We start from the raw sequence: 22,973 nt of genomic DNA on the forward strand, positions 1-22,973 counted from the left end.
CTGAACAAGAAAACAGGAATAAAAGAGGAAAGAGAGAAAGAGGTATAAGAGGGAGGGAAAAATCAAGGGAGGGATTAATCCTAGGTAAAAACAAAACAAAAACCACAAACTCTAAAGATGTATAAAAATACTGATAGCAGCTTTTTGTTTTGGCAAAGAATTGAAAATGAAAACTGAGCGAGTGCTCCTCAGTTAGGGAATGACTGAGCAAGTTATGGTGTATGAATAGTCAAATGCAATTATCCCATAGAAATTATGAAGAGGAAGGTTTCAGAGAAACCTGGGGAGGCTTATTTGAACTAATGTAGAGTGAAGTAAGAAGAACTAGGAAAACAATTTATACAATAACAACAATATCATGAAGACAAACTACTTTAAAAGACTTAGTAACTCTAATTAACCCAATGACCAACCATATCAACCAAAGAATTCACCATGAAACATACTACCCATCTCCTGATAGAGAGGTGATGGTTTCCAAGTACAGATTGAGGCATATTTTTTTTTTGACATGGCCAATGTGGGAAGTTTTGGCATCAAATAGGTAATTTCCACCAATAAGGAGAGTCTTATGCAAATAGCTTGGGATCACAAGTTACTTATTATTATCGTCTTTTTGCTAATGAGGAAACTCGGACAAGTGAAATGACCTGCCCCATATCACACAACTTATGTCTTAGTGGGACACAACTGGTCTATATCAGAGGATTGGAACCCAGGTATCCTGATTCCCAGTCCAATGTTCTTTCCATTGATAAGTGAAGAGACACACTCCATTGGGTAAAGAAATACATCTCAGATGGGGCCACCCGGAGACTAGTGAATGTATTTCAAGCCTCCAGTCTATGCCGAGGAGCCCATTATTACTGTAACATTCCTGACCACTTCCTAGCGACTTGTGACCTCTTCTCTTCCAGGCAAGTGAAAGCTTCATCATAATTCCCTACCTTTGTAGTTCTACCTTAGAGTTTGCCCAGCACTCAATGACTCCCTCTTTCACCTGGTCACAACACTGGGAGCTTAGGTAGGGCACATACTATCATCCCCTTTTCATTCAGATATATAGAGGCACAGAGGAATTTAGGTGACTTGCCTAGAGTCACATAGTAGGGTTGGAGTTAGGAGATATCTATTACCATGGGCAAATCATGTAGCTTTTCTGTATCTAGTTTAAACTTCTTTTTTTTTTGTCTAGGCAATGGGGTTAAGTGACTTGCCCAGGGTCATACAGCTAGTAAGTGCTATGTGTCCAAGGCCGTAGTTTACACTTCTGTACTCTCTTCCTATGGGAGAAGTGTTGGATGGGTAGAGACCATAGATTCTTAGGGTTTACAGATAGAGATGACCTCAGAGTAATCTAGTTCAACTCCTTCACTTTACACATGAGGAAACTGAGGCCCAGAGAAGCTTTGTGGTCACATAGCTAATAAATAACGGAGCCAGGATTTGAAATTAGATTCTATCTCCAAACCCCATACTCTTTCAACTAGATCCACTGAGGCTGTGTTTGGAGAGAAAGAATAGTAGCAACAGTTTACATTATTAATAATAGTTGCTTCCAGGGGCAGCTAAGTTGTGCAGTGGATAGAGCACTGGCCCTGGAGTCAGAAGGACCTGAGTTCAAATTTGACCTCAGACACTTGATACTTACTAGCTGTGTGACCCTGGGCAAGTCACTTAACCCCACTGCCTAACCAAAAAAAGAAAAAAAACAAAACAAAACAAAAAAATAATAGTTGCTTCCTGAAGAGGTGAACTCCCCATGCTCAGTACTTTTCAAACAGGCTAGATGACCACTTAGAATAACTCACAATTGTTGTTGTTCGGCCATTTCAGTAATGTCCAACTCTTTATGACCTTATTTGGGGGCTTTCTTGGAAAAAATACTGGAGTCATTCGCCATTTCCTTCTCCAAACTCACATTTACATAACACTTTAATATTCAAGAACATTTTCCTCACATAGTCCAACAAGTGCTGTGGTCAGGATTTGAACTCAGGAACCTGCAGCCTCGAGGCCACATGTGGCTTTCTAGGTCCTCGAATGAGGCCTTTTGCCTGAGTACAAATTTTACAGAACCAATCCTTTTATTAAAATGATTTGTCCTGTGAAGTTTGAATTCAGTCAAAGGGCCGCACTTGAGGACCTAGAGGGCCACATGTAGCCTCGAGGCAGTGGGTTCCCCACCCCTGGGTTAGGGGAATGAAAGAGGAAGAGGAATGAGGCAGTATCAAGACTCAAGGAGCTGCATCAGTTTTGGGGGGATGATAGGCATGGATGCTTCTGAAAGTCAAGAAATGGGAGGGGAAATGTGTTGGTGCCACTGTGAATGGCCAAAGTAACAGCAATACTTTTCTTTACAGGGACTCATACTATCTGTTGCCTTCTTGTCTCTACTAGATATTGTTGTACAAACCTTGCTGATTAAGTACAGGACGATGAAAGCTATATCTAGGACTGTCCCTCCATCCAGACAGAAGACTTAACACACTTAAAATCTCATGGAAAGCAAAGCATGTGTCATGCTTCTCTTTTACTAAGATGATTTTCTTTTCCACTAAAATTCCCATCTTGACAATGGCAAAGTGCTTTCCCAAAAAATAAAGAATGTATGGAAGTCTCTTTTTTACTCAGAGGAATATCAATTTTAACTTTACCAAATAAAGTTCTCTTCTGACACCTTACCTTGGCCCAGAGAAGAACCCTGGGTTCTTGGAGGCCAAGGCAGCAGAGTTCATTTTAAGAGCTTAACAAATGATTCTTGATTGACTGTCTACCTCTGTCAGGTCCTGCCAAGTTGAATATGGGCCTGGCAACAGATTATATCATCAAAACACAAGCCCTGCTGTTTGGAAGGGCTTAACACCACGTCAGCTTCAGTATAACAGATGTTTGGTTCAGAGTGACTCTTCAGGAGCATTTATTGCAAGGGATCACAGATCCTTGAAGAGTTGAAATATTGAGTTAAAAAATTCTTCAATTGTAGGAATCCTTTGGTTTCTTATAGGACAGATTTTGTACTCTATTATTAGACTAATAAATTGTCAGACATAGGAAGGGACCTTAGAATACAGAACATAAACCAGTAAGATAGATAAACCATTGGCTAATTTTATTTAAGAAAAAAAGAAAACCAAATTTCCAGTATCAAAAATGAAAAGGGTGAATTCACCACCAATGAACAGGAAATTAAAGCAATCATTATGAAATAGTTTGCCCTATTATATACCAATAAATCTGACAATCTAAGCAAAATCAACAAATATTTACAAAAATATAAATTGCCCAGATTAACAGAAGAGGAAATGGAATGCCTAAATAATCCCATCTTAGAAAAAAGAAATTGAACAATCCATCAATGAACTCTCCAAGAAAAAATCCCCAGGCCAGATAGGTTCACAAATGAATTTGACCAAACATTTAAAGAACAATTCCAATACCATATAAACTATTTGGAAAAATAGGTGAATGAGTCCTACCAAATTCCTTTTATGACACAAATATGGTAATGATACCTAAACCAGGAGAAGCTGAAACAGAGAAAACTACATACCAAGTTCCCTAATATCAATGCAAAAATTTTAAATAAAATACTAGCAAGGAAATTAGAGCAATATATCACAAGCATCATACACTATGACCAGGTGGGATTTTTACCAGAAAGGTAGGGCTAGTTCAATATTAGGAAAACTACAGCATAATTGACTATATCAATGACAAAACCAACAGAATCATAATTTCTCTCACTAGATGCAGAAAAAGCATTTTGACAAAATATAGCACCCATTCCTATTAAAAAAAAAAAACACTAGGGAGCATAGGAATAAAGAAGCTCTCCTTAAAATGATAAGCAGTATCAAAAGCCATCAGCAGGCATCTGTAATGGGGATAAGTGAGAAGCCTTCATAATTAGATCAGGGGTGAAGCAAGAATGCCCATTATCACCACTATTATTCAATATTGTACTGGAAATGTTTGCTATAGCAATAAAAGAAAAAGAAATTGAAAGAATTAGAATAGGGAATGAGGAAACAAACTATCACTCTTTGCAGGTGATATGATGGTATACTTAGAGAATTCTAGAGAATCAACCAAAAGACTACTTGAAATAAGAACTTTAGCAACATTGCAGGAAATAAAATAAACCCACATGAATCATCAGCATTTCTATAATCAACAAAGCCCAAAAGAAAGATAAATTTTATTTAAAGTAACTGTAAAAAATATAAAATACTTGGGAGTCTACCTGCCAAGACAAGTCCAGGAACTACATGAACACAAACACTTTTCACACAAAGTCAGATCTAAACAATTGGGAAAATATCAATTGCTCATGGGTAGGCCAAGCCAATATAAAAATGACAATTCTGCCTAAACTAGTTTACTTATTCAATGCCATACCAGTTAAACTACCAAAAATTTATTTTATAGAGATAGAAAAAAATAAAATTTATCTATAAGAATGAAAAGTTAATATCAAGGGAATTAATAAAAAAATGCAAAGGAATGCCTCACCATTCCAAATCTCAAACTATACTATAAAGCGATAATCATCAAAACTATCTGGCTAAGAAACAGAGTGGGGAATCAGTGAAATAAATTAGATACACAAGACGCAGCAGTAAATGATCATAGTAACATAATGTTTGACCAACCCAAAGACTCTAGGATAAGAACTCATTATTGACAAAAAATTACTGGGAAAACTGGAATACAATATGGCAGAAACTAGGCACAGATCAACATTTTACACCATATACCAAGATGAGGTCAAAATGGGTATATGATTGAGACAAAAGGGGATTGGTAGAACTAGAAGGGATTTTGGAAGAGCACAGAATGGCAGAACATTAGAATAGTAGACCACATAGATAATATAGAATAGTAGAATTTGAAGGGACTTTGGAACAACATAAAACATTAGAACATAGAAGACAGAGTGGTAAAATATAGAATGGTAGACCAAGAGACTCTCAAAATGTGAATGGACCTTAGAACACAGAATATTAGACCATAGAACATAAAATGTTAGAACGCAGAATGGTAAAGCATAGAATATTAGAGACAGAAAGAGTCTGAAAAAACATTCAGCCAAACAACAAATGTTAGAACCAAAAAGATACCTTAGAACATATTATATTATTGAACACAAAACATGGAAAGTCAGAAATAGAAAGGACCTAAGACTACTCTTAAAATGTTATGAAAAGATCCTGAGAAATCATTTAGTCCAATGCCACATGCTTTACAGAAAAGGAAACTGAGGTCCAGAGAAAGGAATTTGGTGTAAAGTTCCACTGGCAGAACCAAAAGCAAATTTCATATCTGACTCTTGAGAAGTCGCCATTCAGTAAACTGTGAACTATGTTCAAGTAACAACAGTAAAATTGTTATATCAATTTCGTTGACAAAGTTCCTTCCTCACAACAATCCAACCAAAGACTTTGAAGCTGTGAATCAGTCACTTCACTTGAAGTATTTCCCAGCCATTCTGATAACTGAACATCATTCATTCATTCATTCAGTCATTCACTCATCATACAAATATTTATTTGGTTCCAACTAATGTGCACTAACACCATGCTAGGTACTATGTGAAAGATGTAAACAAGACATGATCCCTGGGTTTAAATCTAGTAAACGTATGAATATCTTGGGTTTCCCCAAGGTCTTCCTCTCTGCCACATTATCCATCTTCCTCCCTGTTCCTAGACTCCTTATAACAATAATAGACAGCTGATAGCATGTAGGACGAGTCAAGAATACCTGGATTTTGAATCTAGCCTCAGACATGCACAAACTGAGTGACCCCAAGCAAGTCACTTATCTGCTCAAAGCCTCAGTTTCTTCAACTGTAACTTTTTTTAAACATCAGGTATATATTAAAAACATGATTCTGAGAAAGCCTTCTCCAGACTGTCAAAAAGGTCCATGACACAAAAGAGTTTTAGAACTCCGGGTGTAGACAATTTTGTTCACACATTTTTAAACTCTAATCATGTTTATTGAGTGACACATTGGAGAGATATTGGTTCCCTTCCCTTATCTATTGGATGGGGGAGATGTGAGACTTATGGATTGATGAGTAATATTGGCTCTCCCTATTGCCTTCTGCCACCCCAGAGATTCAAATTTCCTGATTATCATGTTAGAGATTGGGAAGGGGTTTGGGGGTATGGGAAGTGATTGTCATTCTAGTTGGACTTGACCACTGTGTGGAAAATTGGAAGCTGACTTTGGAATTGAAACTTCTAGGCTTTTATGAGGTACCCCTGAACTTTCAGGGGCAGCTAGGTGGTACAATGGATAGAGTGCTGGACCAGGAGTCAGGAAGTCCTGAGTTCAAATGTGACCTCAGACACTTATGTGATCCAAGGCAAATCATTTAACCACTGTGTGCCTCAGTTTCTTCAACTATAAAATGAAGGTAATAAGAGCACCTATCCCCCAGGATTTTTGTGAGAATCAAATGAGATAATATTTGTGAATTATTTAGCCCAGTGCCTGGCACATAATAGATGCTTAATGCTTGTGTCTTTCTCTCTGCTCCCTCTTTCATGAGGTAAACCCAAATGGCTGAAATGGCAGCTGTGGCCGAAATTGTTCAACAGGCCAGCAATAGAAACTGCCAAAGACCAGCACGAGAGAGAAGACCCAGATCAGAGATGGGGGCTGGATCCTGAGTTCTAGTCCTAAGCCTGACAGCTCACAACAACCCTGTTGATGGGGGAAACAAAGAGGGAAAGATTCATTCTTCCCCACTCCCTTTTCCTTGCTTTCTCTTGTCATGGTCCATGATCAAATCTGGCATCCCAAGTACACACTGTCTCCATCTTTTTCCAAAGAGCTGTGGGCATGGGGGATTCAGGAGTTTCCTCCCACTCCCCCTCCCTCAATCAAAAAAAAAAGCAAAAATCTAAGGTTAAGAACTTCACCTCAGTTACAAACCCATGAAGAGAATTAATAAGTAAGATGAAATGGAATATTACTCAAATTTTGTTTCATATATGAAATCTAATATCTGCAAATAGCCCTAAAGCGCCGGCTCTTCCCTCTGGTTACAACCCCTCTTATTCACAAGACTCAGATGCTCAGAAAGTGAAGTCAGAAGACCCAGGTTTAAATCCTGCCTTATATATTTTCTGTGGGATCCTCCATGACACAAGGTTTTGGGGAGGTTTAGTTCTCATCTGCAAAATGAGACAATTAGATTCAGGGGCCTCAAAAGATATCTCCAGATCTAAATCTATGCTCTGTGAACAAACTGAGACCATGAAAGTGATTGAACATAGGGAAAAGAGAAGGGAAAAGTGAATTATTAGTACAAGGAGCCTAGTGACCTTGCACAGCCCTCCCTCACTCAAATCAAATTGCAAGTCATGTCATCATCTCCCTGATGTCATGGTCCTCTTCGAGAACAAAGGACAAACACAACAACCTACTCCAGGCATTTCCTATTCTCCCCTTTGGTGACCAGTGAGGAATCTTAAGGTTTCAGGAAGGTTGTGCCATGAATGCAACAGAAAAATGGAGGCAGCTATTAAGCTGGTAGCTTGAGAAGAGGTGGTTCAGTGGACAGATCACTAGGCTGAAGTCAGGAAGACCTGAGTTCAAATCTAGCCTCAGACTTTTCCTAGCTGTGTGACCCTGGACAAGTCACTTAACTGCTATCTGCCTCAGTTTTCTTAACTGTAAAATGGAAATAAATATAGCACAACAGGGTTGTTATAGGGATCAAATGAGATAATATCTGTAAATTGCTTAGCATACTGTCTGGCACACAGCAGGCATGTATTATATGCTTGTTTCTTCTTTTCCTTGTGTACAATTCACTCCCTCACTGTCAACACAGGCACAGGAAATGGTTTGGACTGCCATTCCTTCAGTAATCCACATGTCATTCCCCTACAAACTATTCCAGATCCTTTCTCCTTGCTTTTTCACTGCCTGCTCCCCAGTCCTGGAATACCCTTCCTCCTCCCCTCTGTCTTATAGAAACTCTACTTTCTTTCAAGTCTCAGCTTAACTTACACACCCAAACAAGGCCTACACTGATTTCTCTTTGTTGAAAATGTCCTCCTCTCTCCCCACATGTACATCAGAAATTACCTTGGATTTATTTCCTGTATGTTTTTTCTATATATGTATTTTATATTTTATATTTACATTTTACATTATATTCCTATATAGTTTACATTTACTTATCTGTTTACAAACGATTCCCTCCAAAAGAATATAAGATCCAGAAGAAAAGAAATTATTTCATTTTTTGGTTTTCATCCATGACCTCCCTGCATTATTTGACTTCTCCTCCTACTGGAAAGTCTCTCCTCTCTGAATTTTCATGCATGTGCTCTCTCTTGGTCTTCCACTTACCTTGCCCGATTTCTTCTCAGTCTTCTTTGCTGAATCAACATCTCTGTTGTAGCCCCTAACTGTGGACGATTCCAGGTCTCTGTTCTGGACCCTCTTCTCTCTCTGCACTCTATCTTGTTGACCTCATCAACTAGCATAGGTTTAATTATCATTTCTATGTCCATAGGTCCCAAATCTACATATTCACCATTTGCCTGTTGGTCATTTCCAACTAATTGTTCCAACGGGCATCTCATCGTGGCCAGCACAGAACTCATCTATCCTTCCAATCTACCTTTCGGAATTTTCCTATTTTTGTTGAGGGTGCCATTGTCCTTCCAGTCACCCAGATTAGCGACCTTGGAGTCACTCCCAGCTCAGCATTCAACTTTATCCTGTATATTTGCCAAGTCTCATTGATTTTGCTTCTCTAACATCTCTCTACTTATGGTCACCACATTAGTTCAGACCTTCGTCACTTCTCACTTGGACTATGGCAATAGCCTCCTAATTTGTTTCCCTGCCTCCAGTCTCTCCTCTCTCCAAACTTTCTTCCACATAGCTGCTAAAATGATATTCCGAAATCACAGGCCTAATTGTGTCATTCCACTACTCGTTAAACTCCACTTGCTCCCTATTACCCACAGAATTAAATATAAAGCTGAGTATTTGATATTTAAAACCCTTCGCAACTTGGCTACAACCTATCATTTTATTCATTATAATAAGAATTTATTATTATTTATTACAAACTATTCTCCTTTTTAATAAATTTTTCCCCTTCATGCATGCTATAGTTCAGATGAACTGATTTTCCTGCTTTACACATGATATTCTGTCTCCCATCTCTATGCCTTTGGCCTGAGCTGTCCACTGTGTCTGGAATTCACTACCATCTGCCTCCAAGAATCCCCAGATTCCTTCACAGTTCAGCACAAACACCACCCCCAGGAAAGCTTTTCTGAGCTCCTCAGGTTCTACTTTCCCCCTCCATCCCCTTTGCCAAAATGGTTTTGATTTTGTGTGTTCATATCTACCAGTGACTAGAGGCATCCGCTTGGCTGAAGCCACTGGTATTTATGACCTGTGCCACACTGTACTTTGCCTGCCATTGTAGTTTACCCTCAGACAATCTATCAGGGTTTGCCCAGTTCTGCTGCCCTGGTTCAGACTTTTATTACCCCTTACCTGGAATATTGCAATGGTTTAAAGTTTCCTGTCTTTCCAATAGGGGAATTAAGCTTCCTCAGGCTTCGTTTCACTCCCTGCCTCAAATTTCTAAGGAAAAGTGCTACATAGAGAGTAAACAATTAGAGAAATAGTTAAGGGCTCAAAGTCTAGCATTTTACCCAGCAAGAGGGGAAAATAAAAAGGTACCCAGTGTATGAATTAGTTATAGAACACAATAGTTTACTCCCATGCAGAAAGCAGAATGCAAAGTAATAAAGAATCACAGAACGACTTGAACAGAATCCAGAATACTTCTCACTCTTCCTATCAGTTGGGAGCATAATATTCAAGCCCCCTTGGGAAACAGTTTCTTTACAAGATTCCTAATTAGCTGCTTTACATTTAATCTCTACCCAGTATAATCTGATCAAACACCAAGCAGGATTTTCTCTCCAGTGGACTCACTTTCTCTCATGGAGACAACAGTCTCCCCTGGTTACTGCCATGGCCCCTGTGATTTCTGGCTTCTCTGAGGACTTTTCAGGGCTCAGGAGATCACTGCCATAGGAAGTAATCAAATAAGACCAGCAAAGGCAGACAGGGGTCCCACCACAAGCTTGGCTATTTGAGTCCCCACTTGACATGGGAGTGATGGCCCCATCACCATCAGGCTGGGGTAAAGAAGGGCCTCCTTCTCCACTCCTGGCTGAAATCCCATTTTCCTTTCCAGAGAGCAGAAGGCAAGCCAGGTTTTTTCAGTGTGGCACCCCACATCAGCATTTTTTTCCTGGCCCAGAAACCGTTGGAAGAGGACTCAACCCACTGATTGTTCCAACATATTCAAAAACTGGTATCGTATGTCAATTAGTGAATATCAAGTTTCTACATGGTTCCCCATTGGTAGGCAGAGAATATCTGTGCGTGCTCTAAGGTCTGTTACACTCCTTCTGTCTCCCTTGATAGAAAATGAGCTTCTTGAAGACAAAGAATATTTCAGTTTCATATTTGTATCACTAGTACTTAGCACACAATTGGTATCTAATCAATTAATCAATGATTAAATACCTACTGTGTGCCAGTGCCTGGGATATAGTAGGTGCTTATTAAATACTTGTTGAATGTCGAGTGGATGATTAGAGAGGGAAGTTGTAGGCCAGACCTGAGTCAGGCAGGACCAGACCCAGTTCTGGTTCTGAATTAGAATGAAGTGAGACACTCACAAACAGTTAACAAAAGGAAGTTAACTCAGTCACAGTATGCAAAGGCTTCCATTCAGTAAGGATTCAGTGATGAGTCAGAGAGATGCTGCCCCATTCATCTCCAAATGAAAAAAGGCCTAGCAAGAAGAGTGTGTTGACTTGCAAAGAAATGGAGATACTTATTAAGTCAGAAAGGCACTGACTTTACAGGTTGGTCCTTCTATGTCCCATAGTGGGAAGCTCTGTTAATATCTCAGTCCTTAGCCCTTTGTACCAACCACATCTTGGGGACAGTTTCCTGGCCTTTTAGGGGAGAAATGAGCTCAGCCTGCCCTGGCAGGCCTTTCATAGATACTTTAGATATAGATAATCTGATTTTCTTTTTCAGAAAATGTTTTGTGTTTGGAAAAACAGAATATTCTTATTAATAAAAGTTTACTTATATAAAAACATCACAGATAGTTTTAAAATTTAAGGAAAGGTAGGCTAGAGCCAGACTGTAAGCAGTTTTAAAGGCCTGGCTAAGGAGTTGCCATTTCATCCTGGAGACAACAGGGAGGAACTGATGATTCTTTAGGAGCAGGGGAGAGACATGGTCACTTTAGGAAGATTATATTCACAGCTAGATGAAGGGTGAAGAAGAGAGAGGTTGGAAATCGGGAATCCAACTAGGTGGTTCAGTGGATAGATCTTTGGACCTGGAGTCGAGAAGACCTGAGTTCAAATCCATCCTCAGACATTTAATAGCGGTGTGACTCTAAGCAAGTCACTTAACCACTGTCTGCCTCAGCTTCCTCATCGGTAAAATGGGGATATTAATTGCAGCTAACCTCCTAGAGTTGTTGTGAAGAGCAAATGAGATAATATTTGTAAAGCACTTTGCAAACCTTGAAGTGATATATAAATGCTGTTATTATTATTATTATAGCGAAGAAGTAATGAGGGCTTGAGTTGAAATTAACTAAAATGGTGACCACTTTTGTAGAGAGAAAGGGACAGGTTTACGAGAAGATGCAGAGAGAGAAACAATAAGGCTTGGCACCTGGTTAGATGAGAGTGTGGAAGACTTCACAGGGGATGCGATAGTTATGCTGAGCCTTGAAGAAAGAGAAGAAGAAGGCATTCTGGGTATAGGAATAAGAGGGTTGGCAGGTTGCCCTAACAAGAGAGTCCAACTTTATTGGCAAGGGATTCAGAAGTGGAAGACTATATTTATGTATGTATGTATGTGTGTGTGTGTATACACACATACATACATACATACATACATACATACATACATACTTGAATTAGTTAAGTACAAGGTCAAAATGATTAAAGGTCATCCCATCCAATCTGTCCCTTAGCAGGAATTCCCTCTACCACCTTCCTGATCAGTGGCCCCATTCCAAGACCTCCAAGGACAAGAAGCCCCACTCCCTCCAAATGTAGCATGTTACACTTTTGAACAGCTCTGTTAGGAAGTTGTGAATTACATACATCAAGTTCAAACCTGCCTGCTTTCCACTTCTGCTTGGCTTAGCACAGTGCCTGGCACATATATGTAGCTTAATATGTTTATTGGATTGGACTATTGGATTAGTAAGAGGTCCCCATTCCACCATTTACTAGCTTTATAAACCTGGGAAAGTTACTTCACCTCATCTGTAAAACGGGAATGATATTCCTTTGATTTTCCAAGGTTGTCTGAAGAATCAAAGGAGATCATGAGTATGCTAGAAGAGCTAGGCTAAAGGAAGAGATTATTGTTACTACTTAACAAGCAATTATTAAGTGCCTACTATGTGTCAGGCATGAAGGATACAAAGACATAAATGAAAGATTATCTTCAAGGAAATTACCTCCTATTGAGGAAACAACTCGTACATATGTTATAGAAGTATATACTATGGAAGAGACTTTTAATACTCTGTGACGTGGATTTCAAGTCTTTAAGGGACCATATGTATATTAAAAATTAGTAACTTAAAACTACATTAAGACTTTTGGGATACCATATACATATACATACATACATATACATATGTGTGTGAATATGTATGTATATGTGTGCATGTATGTATGATTGTATCTATCTTTTGTTTGAAAAATATCTATATATTTACAAGCTTTGCTTCTCGGAGGGACAAATGACAGAATTTCCTCTGCTAATTGAATTTTTCCCTACCCAAGCAAGGTCATCATACATTCTATAGAATTCAGAAACAGGGGGCAGCTAGGTGGAGCAGTGGATCAAGCTCTGGTCTTGAATTCAGGAGGACATGAGTTCAAATACAGTCTCAGACACATGACACTTACTAGCTGTGTGTGATCCTGGGCGAGTCACTTAACCCCAATTGCCCCACCAAAAAAGCAAAAAAAAAAAAAAGAATTCAGAAACAAAGACAAAAATTCCACAGCTAAGATTAAGTAAAGCTACAGAAATTAGGGAAGAGTTTTTGATTCATTAATAGAGCAATAATAATTTACCTTTCTGGCACTCTGGAGAATCAATCACTTTCCTAAAACCATTTAGTCCAGTCCAGGGGAAGCAGTACCCTCCACTGATTTAATCCATGGGGCTTCTGTCCTTGTCTGGTCGCTGTTCTGATTCTGCATTCAAGGAGATTAGAGTTTTCCCCCTGAATTTTGGCTTAGTTTCCCTTCAGAAACTGGTTAGATCTTTGAATATGATGTTCCAAAAGTATTTCAAGCTAGAATATGGTGCTTTGGGTTTTGATTAGGTGCTAACAAGGTTTATTTCATTCAGATGAATCCAAAGGCTTCAAATTAGGACACTGAGAAAATGTGATTTCTTAATATTTCTAAAAGAAGGACTGAGGGGGAGGTCTTAATATGCTTCCACAATACAAAATAAACACACAAATGCAAGATGATTGAGGGGGGCAGTAATTTTTTAGGGAGGAAGGGAATCAGGAAAGGCTTCCATGAAGAAAGTGGCACAAGCTAAGTTTTGAAGGAACAAGGGATTAGAAGAGGTGGAGGTGACTGGGGAGTGCATTCCAGGCTGGGAGGACAACCCTCCCTATGCAGAGGCAGAGCAACAGAAGAAGAGCAAGGCCAATTTGGCTGGACCGTAGGCTGGGAAGATAGGTTAGAGATCATTTGGGAAAGGCTTTGAATGCCAAACAGAAGAATCTTTGCTACTTCCCTAGGGGTAATAGGGAGTGCCTGGAAATTACTGAGTAGAGGATTGACATGGTCAAACCTGTGCTGGAAAAATCACATTGACAGTGGCGTGGAAGATAGATTGAAGCAGAAACAGATCCAACAGAAGAGACAACCCGGAGACCAACGAGGAAGCTATTGCCATAGTCCATGTAAGGAGTGATGATAGCCTGAAACTGGAAGGCAGCTATGTCAAAAGAGTAAGGGGGGATCAAAGAGATCCCATGTGTATTAGTAGAGACAACAATCAAATGAATGTGTGGGATGAGGAAGAGTAAAGAGTCAAGGATAACCCTTTGGCTGCAAACCTGGGAGACAGGAAAGATAGTAATATCCTTGAGAGAGATGGGGAAGTTGGAAAAAGGACTGGGTCTGGGGGGGAAAGATAATGAGTTCTATTTTGGAAATATTGAGTTTTAGGTACCATATTTGGAAATGTGATTGTGAGACTGCATATATAGATCTCCATGTTATTGACATAGAAATGATATTTAAAGTTTTGGAAACCAGTGAGGTCACCAAGGGGGAAACAGAGAAGAGAGAAGAGGGTCCAGGACAGAGACTTGGGGAATCTACAGTTAGAAGGTAAGATTTGAGTGATGATCCCAGCAAAACAGACTTATCCCAGGTGCTATTAATACAACAAGAATATTGACATTCCCAGAGACCAACAAGACTCTCCCAAACCCAGTAGTAATCCATTCATTTATTGATGTTGGCACTGGGGGAAACACAAAATTTAGCTAAGATGTGGTCACTGACATTATAAACTTTACAGACTGGCATGAGGGAGGTAGCAACAAAGAGAGCTATAGTGTATAATACCATTTGATGAGTGCATCCATGTGATCCAGGGACAATGGCTTTCTTGCTCTTCCCCAAACATTCTCTCTGGCTGTCCCCCAATGCCAAGACCATTCTAGAATGGTCCCCCTCACCTCAGCCTCCTGGCTTCCCTGGCTTCATTCAAGTCCCAGTGAAAATCCTACTCTCTACAAAAAGTCTTTGGGTAGCTAGATGGCACAATGGATAGAGTGCTGGGCTTAGAGTCAAGAAAACGTCTTCCTGAGTTCAAATCCTATCTCTGACACTTACTAATCCTGTGACCCTAGGCTAATTAATTACTTAACCCTGTTTGCCCCAGTTCCTCATCTGTAAAATGAGCTGGAGAAGGAAATGGCAAACCACTCCAGTATCTCTGCCAAGAAAACCCCAAATGGGGTCAGAAGAGTCAGACACAACTAAACAATAAGAAGCCTTTACCAATCTCTGTTAATTCTAATGCTTTTCTTCACTCGACCATCTCCGATTCACATTGTTTACGGCTTGTTCATACATAGTCATTTGCATGATGTCTCCCCCATGAGACTGTGAGTTACTGGAGAGGAGGGATTATCTTTTGCCTTTCTTTGTATCCCCCAGTACTTAGAACAGTGCCTGGCACATAGTAGGTGCTTAATAAATTATTATTGACTGACTGGGGATAGGATCAAGCTCTAAGGATGTGCTGCTCTATTAGCTTGGGTGGGCTATGAGCTTTAAAGGATGGGCAGGAATTTAGCCAGCAAATAGGTGGAGAGGGGTCATGAGCAAAGACAATGAAGCTAGAAAGTATGGGATAAGCTTCTGAGGAATGGAGAATATAGGAAAGGAATCATAAGATCATAGGATGGTTGGATTTAGAGCTGGAAAGCATTTCCATATTTTTCAGGTGAGGAAAATGAGGTTGACAGCTGGGAAGTGACTTGCCCCAGGCTATGGACGTAGTAAACAGCAAAGGTGGGATTCAAAACTTTGTCTATTGGCTCTAAAACCAGTGTTTTATGAGTCCCTACAAGTAATACTGTGGAGATTCTGGAACATGAGGAGGAACTTTCCCGGGTAGGTAATAGGGAGCCATTGAGGCTTTTTCAGCAAAGGAGTAACATGACCAGATATAAAGTTAATCTGACTGTAGTATGAAGGATAGATGGAAAGGAGAGGAGTGGGGTACAGGATGAAGGCAGAGAGTAGAGGAGGTAGGTGATAAAGGGGAGTATATGCTAGGGTGAGGGGGTCCTAGAGGAGAGGAAAGGAGAGATGAGAGAGATGTTACAAAGAGAGAGAGAGAGAAAGAGAGAGGGAGAGAGAGCAGTCTCTTCAGTTAACTATCCAGTGGAGATTAAATGGGCCTAGGACCCAGGAGAAAGGACGAGAAGGGAAGCGTCTGGGGAGGGGGCGGAAGCCTTGGGCCCCTGAGGGTTCTCCTCCCACTTGTTGAACTCTTAGATCTCTCTGCCTTCTCGCTTTTCTCCCCCCCTTCCTCCTCCTCGCGTTTCCGCAGTGTCATGATTTCCGTTTCCCTCAAAGAAAGGAGGGTAAGGGGGGAGAGAGGGAGAGAGGGCTCCCAATTCTGCAGCTGCCATGTGGCCCCCAGCAGACCCCGAGCCCGCCGGGGCCCCGGATGGCCCGCAGACCCAAAGCCTGCGAGCTCTGCTCCCCACACGGGAGTTCTTGTGCTCCCGCAAAGGCCGGCTACTCCTAGGAGAATCGGTAAGTAAGGAGGCGCCCCCCGCCTCGCGCACCAGAGGGGATCTGAGGGCCGTCCAGGGACCGGACCAGACAGGACGCGACCTGAACAGAGTGATCTGTGATGAGTCTGGCACAGCGCCAGAGCAGCCGCGCCCACCCCGGCCCATCCTGAGCCCTGTACCCGACAAGGATGACCTGAGCCTAGCCTGGGGGCCCAGGGTGTTTACAGGGTCCGGAGACCAGGGCCAGGGATGCAGCTAGAGACAAGCTGAGGGTGATGGGGTTCAGGCTGCAGGCATCCCAGCCACCCGCGGACCAGCCAGATGCGCCGGGGGCTGATCCAGTCTGACAGCGGGATCCCGGACTTCTGCTCAAAGTCTTGCCAACGGACCCTCTCCTCAGGGTTCCAAAATGCTGGGGAAGTCCAGGTAGTTCATAGACCTCCAGAGCTCCTAGAAATCTTCGAATATAGACTGTTAGCCTTGGTTAGAAAGGAACCTTAGTACATAGAATGTTAGAGCTGGGAGGGCCCTTAGAACACTGAATGTCAGCGCTGGCAGATACTTTAGAGAATAAAGACCCCTCCACGTTACAGAGAGAAGATATTTGTCAAAGACTGTACAGGAATTGGTGGCTAAGGTAGGGCTAGAACTCAGGTCTTAGCTCTTAGAACAGTTCTAAGACAGGGGTCTTGTCATGAGCCATTAGCTATCAACTGCTGACCCTACCTCTTTGCCCACAGATATCAGCAGCATTCCAAACCAGGGATCAAAAATACATCTAATGGGTTTAGGGCTGGAGGTCTGGGAGAAATGCAATATTGTACTGTTCCCAGAGGTAAGATCCAAGTAACCCTCCCCACACACCCTGACCCCAGCCTGAGGAGACTGAAGTCTTCCTGGGTAAGGCAGAAAGGGATGTGGCTGATGTCTACTTCCTTCTTCAGACAGATTTGGGGTTGGGAGGGGAGGGGGAAAGGTAAAGACTGAGAGAAGGTAAAGTCTTTCATTAACAGCAGCCTTTTCAGTTCGAGATACTGAGCTTGGATCAGAGCCAGGTGGAAGAAGGAGGTCTCTCGTCAGCTGTGTCATCTCATGAGTCTATGAATTGCCAAGTTGAATAGAGCCCAATTCTTATCCCTACCTGCTACCCAGAGTCATCTGCCAAAAGGAATCTGTGCTTGGGAGGGACCTGCTTGTCCCCTCTTTGTTCAACCTTAAAAGTGACTCTAAGGGCATCGAGGTGGAATAGTAGATAGAGCGCTGGCACTAGAATCAGGAGCACCTGAGTTCAAATCCGACCTCAGATGCTTACTAGCTGTGGGACTCTGGGCAAGTCACTTAACCCCGATTGCCTCAAAAAAAAAAAAAAAAAAGATAACTCTAGTGACCGTGACACTGCCCTCCAAAAAATCTTTCCCAGTCCTTCCAGAAGGTGCTGACCTCCACTGGTGATGAGCTACCTCATCCAGGAGTTCCTTACACCAATGAAATCATAGGTTCAGTCTCTCCTGCTGTCCTTTAGATTTTCATAGAATCATAAAATTTCAGGGATCTGAGGGTGGTTAGTTCAACCTCTACCTGAACAGGAAGCCCATGGATAGCATCCCTAGGGATAAGGACTCTGGCTAAAGATCTTACCAAACACAGTAAGAAATCAACTATTTTCCAAGGCAGCCCGTCCCACTTCTGGACAGCTCTGGCTGTGGAGGTGGACCTGTAGTAGAAGGAATACAAGGTTTGGACAGGGCGACCTGGATTCAGGTGTTTACAGGGGTCTTTCTCTCAAAGGTCTCTTCCATTCCTGAAAGTCTATGACTAATTTTCCCAAAGGGTAACTACCCCCTTCAGCAGAGGAGCCCTCTTTTGTCCAGGCCTATCCTGAAGCTGCTCTCTAGATCTCCACCTATTTCTGTTCATCCAGTTATGGTGCTTCTCCAGGTCCTAGTCTTAGCGCCATTCCTCTGTTGACCCAGCTGCACCTGGAGAAAGAAGTCTTTTGTAATTGATAAAGGGCAGGGCCCTTCTTTGCTGGAGTACACAGTTTCTAACCTCATCACCAAATCCAGTCCGTTCATACTTCAGAAATGGCTAGATCTGCACCCTTTCAGGCATTTGAGATCACACTTCCTATAGTGACAAATGAGCATTCTTCATTCCCCGCCTTTGCTACCCTCCCTCCTTGCCACCTTCCCTCTTGCCACCCTTCTCCCCTTGCCAGCTTCCCCCTTCCCCTTCGCTCCCCTCCTCTCTCTCTCTCTCTCTCCCCTCATCTCTCTCTCTCTCTCTCTCTCTCTCTCACACACACACACACACACACACACACACACACACACACACACACAGCCTTTTCCTAGTCCTCTAAAGGTGAAACGTGTCTCACATCCCTCCTCCCTCCCCCCTCTCCTAGGCCTTTGAAAGAGGAACTGCAGGCAGATTTCTCCTCCTTAACACATCTGGTTTTGGTTCAGTGAAGTCACCATAAGCCATCACACTTCTCCGCCCTCTGGAGCCACCCCTCCCTCCACCCCTTTGGAAGGCAGCACAAGTCCCATAGCCCTTATAGAAGAAATGCAGAAATGCCAGGGCAAGGTTTCCCTGATGGGACAACTGCCTGCCATTCCGCATCCAACAGAGGAATCGTGGTACAAAGCAACAAGCTTGAGCTGAGAATCCCAGGCCCTGGGTTCAGGTCTCCACCCTGCCACTTAACTGGTTGGGCTTCCCTGAGAGGGTCACCTCCTGTCACTGGGACTCAGTTTTCTCCTCTGTGAGTTGAGGTCGGGGGATGTCTGGTCCAGACAGTTGGCCTTCCAGCTCTATATTCTTAATCTGATGGAGATGGGTCCTCATCAGTGTGAACATTTCTTCCACCCATACAGATGGTAACCCCTACACACTTCAAGGGCAGCTAGGTGGCACAGTGGATAGAGTGCCGAGCCTGGAATCAGGAAGACCTGACTTCTAATCTGGCCTCAGACACTCACTAGCTATAAGACCCTGTGCAAGTTATTTAACCTTGTTTGTCTCAGTTTCCTCATCAGTAAAATGGGCTGAAGAAGGGAATGGCAAACCACTCTAAGTTTCTTTGCCAAAAAAAAAACAAAAAACAAAAAACTCCAAATAGGATCCTGAAGAGTCAGACACAACTGAAATAAATGAACACCCTTTATCCCGTGTACTTTTCATGCCTGTCATTTGCTGAATGCTTCACAGAGGGACAGCCTTCCAGTTCTGACATTTCATGTCCTAACAGTTTACACCCTAAGATTCCTTTTAACTCAGACCACTGGCATTCTACAGAATAGTCTATATTCTAAGATTCTCTCCAGCATTTAAGATTGCACTTCCTGTGGTGACAAATGAGCATTCCTCACTCCCCCCCTTTGCTACCCTCCCCCTTGCCTCACAAATTCTGTGATTCTTTATAACATTTTGGAACCCTAAGGCTGAAATCTTCTACCAAGTACTAGCCTGACTCGTGTCCAGAGCTGGAACAAGGCTGAAGGCAAGTTATAAGGAGGGTCTCCAGCTGACACTAGCAGGCAGAGATCCTGGGAACAGGAAAAGCCAGAGCAGCAGAAGTACCAGAGGGGGTCCTTCCGGCTCATCCTGCTCAGCACACTTCCCCCAGTCTCCTTCCTGAAGTCTAGGAAGGACTCAGATAGCAAGGGGATACAGTATCTCCATCATCCCTTGAAAAACCCATCCCTCAAAGGGGCACTGAGCTAACGCATTAAGATTAGAAAAACAAATTTTGTCATCCAAAAGCCTGGAAAGTCCTAGGGAGCCCTGAGTCCTGACTCTGGTCCTTTTTCCAGGAGAAATCTAAGAAAGCTCCCCATCCCTGCAGCTGGCCCTCATGGGAGGAGATGATCATAGCAGAAGCTGACATTTAGATAGCCCTCTAAGGGTACAAAGCACCACATGCACATTTCTTATTGGATCCCCACAACAATTCTGTATAAGTATTGTCATTTCCATTTTATAGATGAGGAAACTGAGATGTAAAGAGGATAAATGAGTGGCATAAGGTCATCCACCTAGGCAGTGGCAGTGCTGGGATACAGTACAGGTTTTCTGACTCCAGACCCAGTGCTCTTTCCACTGCTGCTGTCACTGCTGAGGACTAGGGTGGGGTGGGTTTCTACATCTGGCTGCGGTACATACCGAAGAGCCAATGATGAAACTTTCCTAAAGTGGAGCCAAATTCTTTCCCTCCATCAATGCAAACTATATGAAGCCAGAATGAATTTAGCTCAAAAACATTTTTAAAGTATCTAATATGTGCTAGGTGCTAGGGTATATGTAAAATTAAATAAGACAGTCTAATGGGGGAAAAGACACTGCTAAAAGGTACCTGTAATTACAGTCATACATAAGTGCATTCAAAATGATGCAAAACAGAGTCCCACATGAGCTCTGCAAATGAAAATGTCAGTGGTATCTGGAGGTATCAAGGCAGGCCTCCTGGAAAAAAGTATCACCAATTATTCAATCAACATTTGTTAAATACCTGCTATGTATACAAAGGATACAAAGGCAGAAATGAAACAGTCCTTGTTTCCAAGTTTGTTTCTGGGGAGACGAAATACACATCTAGAGATAAATACAAAACATGTTTTAAAAACCAGATATAAAGTAACTTTAAAGGGGAAGCGGGAGAGGAAGGAAGAGATGTGTAGGAAAGGTGAAAAGTGGTGTACCAGTTGAGTCTTGAAGGAAACCAGAAATTCCAGAGGCAGATGTGATAAGAGGGTAAATTCCAGGCATGAGGGACAGTGTGCAAAGGCAAGTAGAGACAGAGGATGAAACGTCATGAATGAGAACAGCAAGGCCAGTTTGGCAGGACCATAGAGTTCACGGAGGAGAGTAATACGTAATAAGCCTGGAAAGTTAGGTTGGAACCAGGTTGTGAAGTGTTCTAAATAACTAACAGAGGACTTCGTATCTAATCTTACAGGTAACAGGGAGCCATTGCAGTTTACTGAGTAATGGAGTGAACTGGACAGAATTTAGGAATATTGCTTTGGCACCTTTGTGGAGGATGGATTGGAGTGAGGGAGAAAGTGGATAAAAAGAGACCAGTTGGGAGGCTATTCTAATAGTCCAGGTAAGAAGTAATGAGAGGGACAGCTAGGTGGTGCAGTGGATAGAACACCGGCCCTGGACTCAGGAGGACCTGAGTTCAAATCTGGCCTCAGACACATAAAACTTACTAGCTGTGTGACCCTGGACAAATCACTCAACTCCATTGCCTAAACAAAAAAAGAAGTAGAAGAAGAAGAAGAAGAAGTAATGAGAGCTTGAACTGTATGGGATGAGATGGTGGCCACTTAAGTCACCTGTGAGAAGGCAATAGACTTGAGAAGTCTTTGTGGAGGTGAAAATCACCAGACATGGCCATTGTTCAGAGATAATGGGGTGAGGGAAAGGGAAGAGTCAAGGGTGATGGAAGTTTTGAACCTAAGTGATTAGAAGGAGAGTGGTGCCTTCACCAGAAACAGGGAAATCCAGAAGAGGTGTGTGTTTGTTCTGTTTTGGACATAATAAGTTTGGGATGCCTAAGGGACACCCAGTTCAAAATGTTCAGTGGATGTGGGACTAGAGCTCAGTAGAGAGACCAAGGCTGGATTTCAAGATCTGGATGTCATCTGCAAAACAAGGACAATGCAACTCATGAGAGCTGATGTACCTGTCACCAAGACTAGGGGTATAGAGATAAGAAGGGAGAGAGCCCAGGGCAGAGCTTGGGGTAGGCACACCCGTGGGTGGGGGTGTGATATTGAAGCAATCCTGCAATGGAGCCAAAGAAGGACCATTCAGACAGGTTGGAGAAGAGCCCAGAAAGAGAGCAGTGTCATGAAAATCCAGTAGAGGAAAGAGAATCTGGACAGCCAGGATTGTCAACAGTGTGGAAGGCTTCAGAGAGGACAGGAAAGATAAGGGTTGAGAAAAGGGCAGAAATTCTGGCAATGAGAGACAAATCATTGGCATCTTTGAGAAGTTATTTTCATTGAATGACTGAAGCCTAATGACAGAGGGTTCTGAAGAGAAAGAGGAGAGAGGAATGCAATGAGTGTAGACAGCTTTTTCTAGGAATTTGGCTGAGAAAGGAAGGAGATCTATAAAATGAGGGGATATTAGAGTCTAATGAGGGTTTCTTAAGGACAGGGGAGACAGGGGCATATTTGTAATCATCAGAAGACTTCAAGTAAGAGAGGGATGGATTAGAGAGAGGGGAGAAGACTGGAGGCCAACCTGCTGGAGAAGATGGTTAGGGATGGGATCAAGGGTACACATAGACTTGCAGGGGGTCTTAACCTGGGGTCTGGGAACTTGTGTTCTTAAAAATGAATATTTTAACCAGCACATTTCGACATAATTGGCTTCTTTTGCAATCCCATATATTTTGGGCATTTAAAAATATTATTCCAAGAAGAGGACTAGGGGTGTCACTAGACTGCCAGAAGGGTCCAGGACACAGAAAAGTTTAAGACCCCTGGTGTATAAGGATTATACAGCATTATACATTATCTTGGTGAGGAAAAAGGCCACCTCTTCATCAGAA

The 22,973-nt window shown here is 42.2% G+C and overlaps 1 protein-coding gene across 1 annotated transcript in view; it reads left to right on the plus strand.

Annotated features, from left to right (window-relative positions):
- Nucleotides 1–16,223: 16,223 nt before the first annotated feature.
- The window catches only part of LOC114027943 (CKLF-like MARVEL transmembrane domain-containing protein 3), a 28,437-nt gene continuing 21,687 nt past the window's right edge, over nucleotides 16,224–22,973 (plus strand). Inside the window, exon 1 of the mRNA XM_027842090.1 lies at nucleotides 16,224–16,424. Within this exon, the coding sequence (XP_027697891.1) occupies nucleotides 16,296–16,424 (129 nt within the window). The 5' untranslated portion in view covers nucleotides 16,224–16,295. The remainder of the gene's footprint in view (nucleotides 16,425–22,973) is intronic.

This window comes from Vombatus ursinus, unplaced genomic scaffold, assembly GCF_900497805.2.
Source record: "Vombatus ursinus unplaced genomic scaffold, bare-nosed wombat genome assembly UNPS02014864.1, whole genome shotgun sequence".
Lineage (NCBI taxonomy): Eukaryota > Metazoa > Chordata > Mammalia > Diprotodontia > Vombatidae > Vombatus > Vombatus ursinus.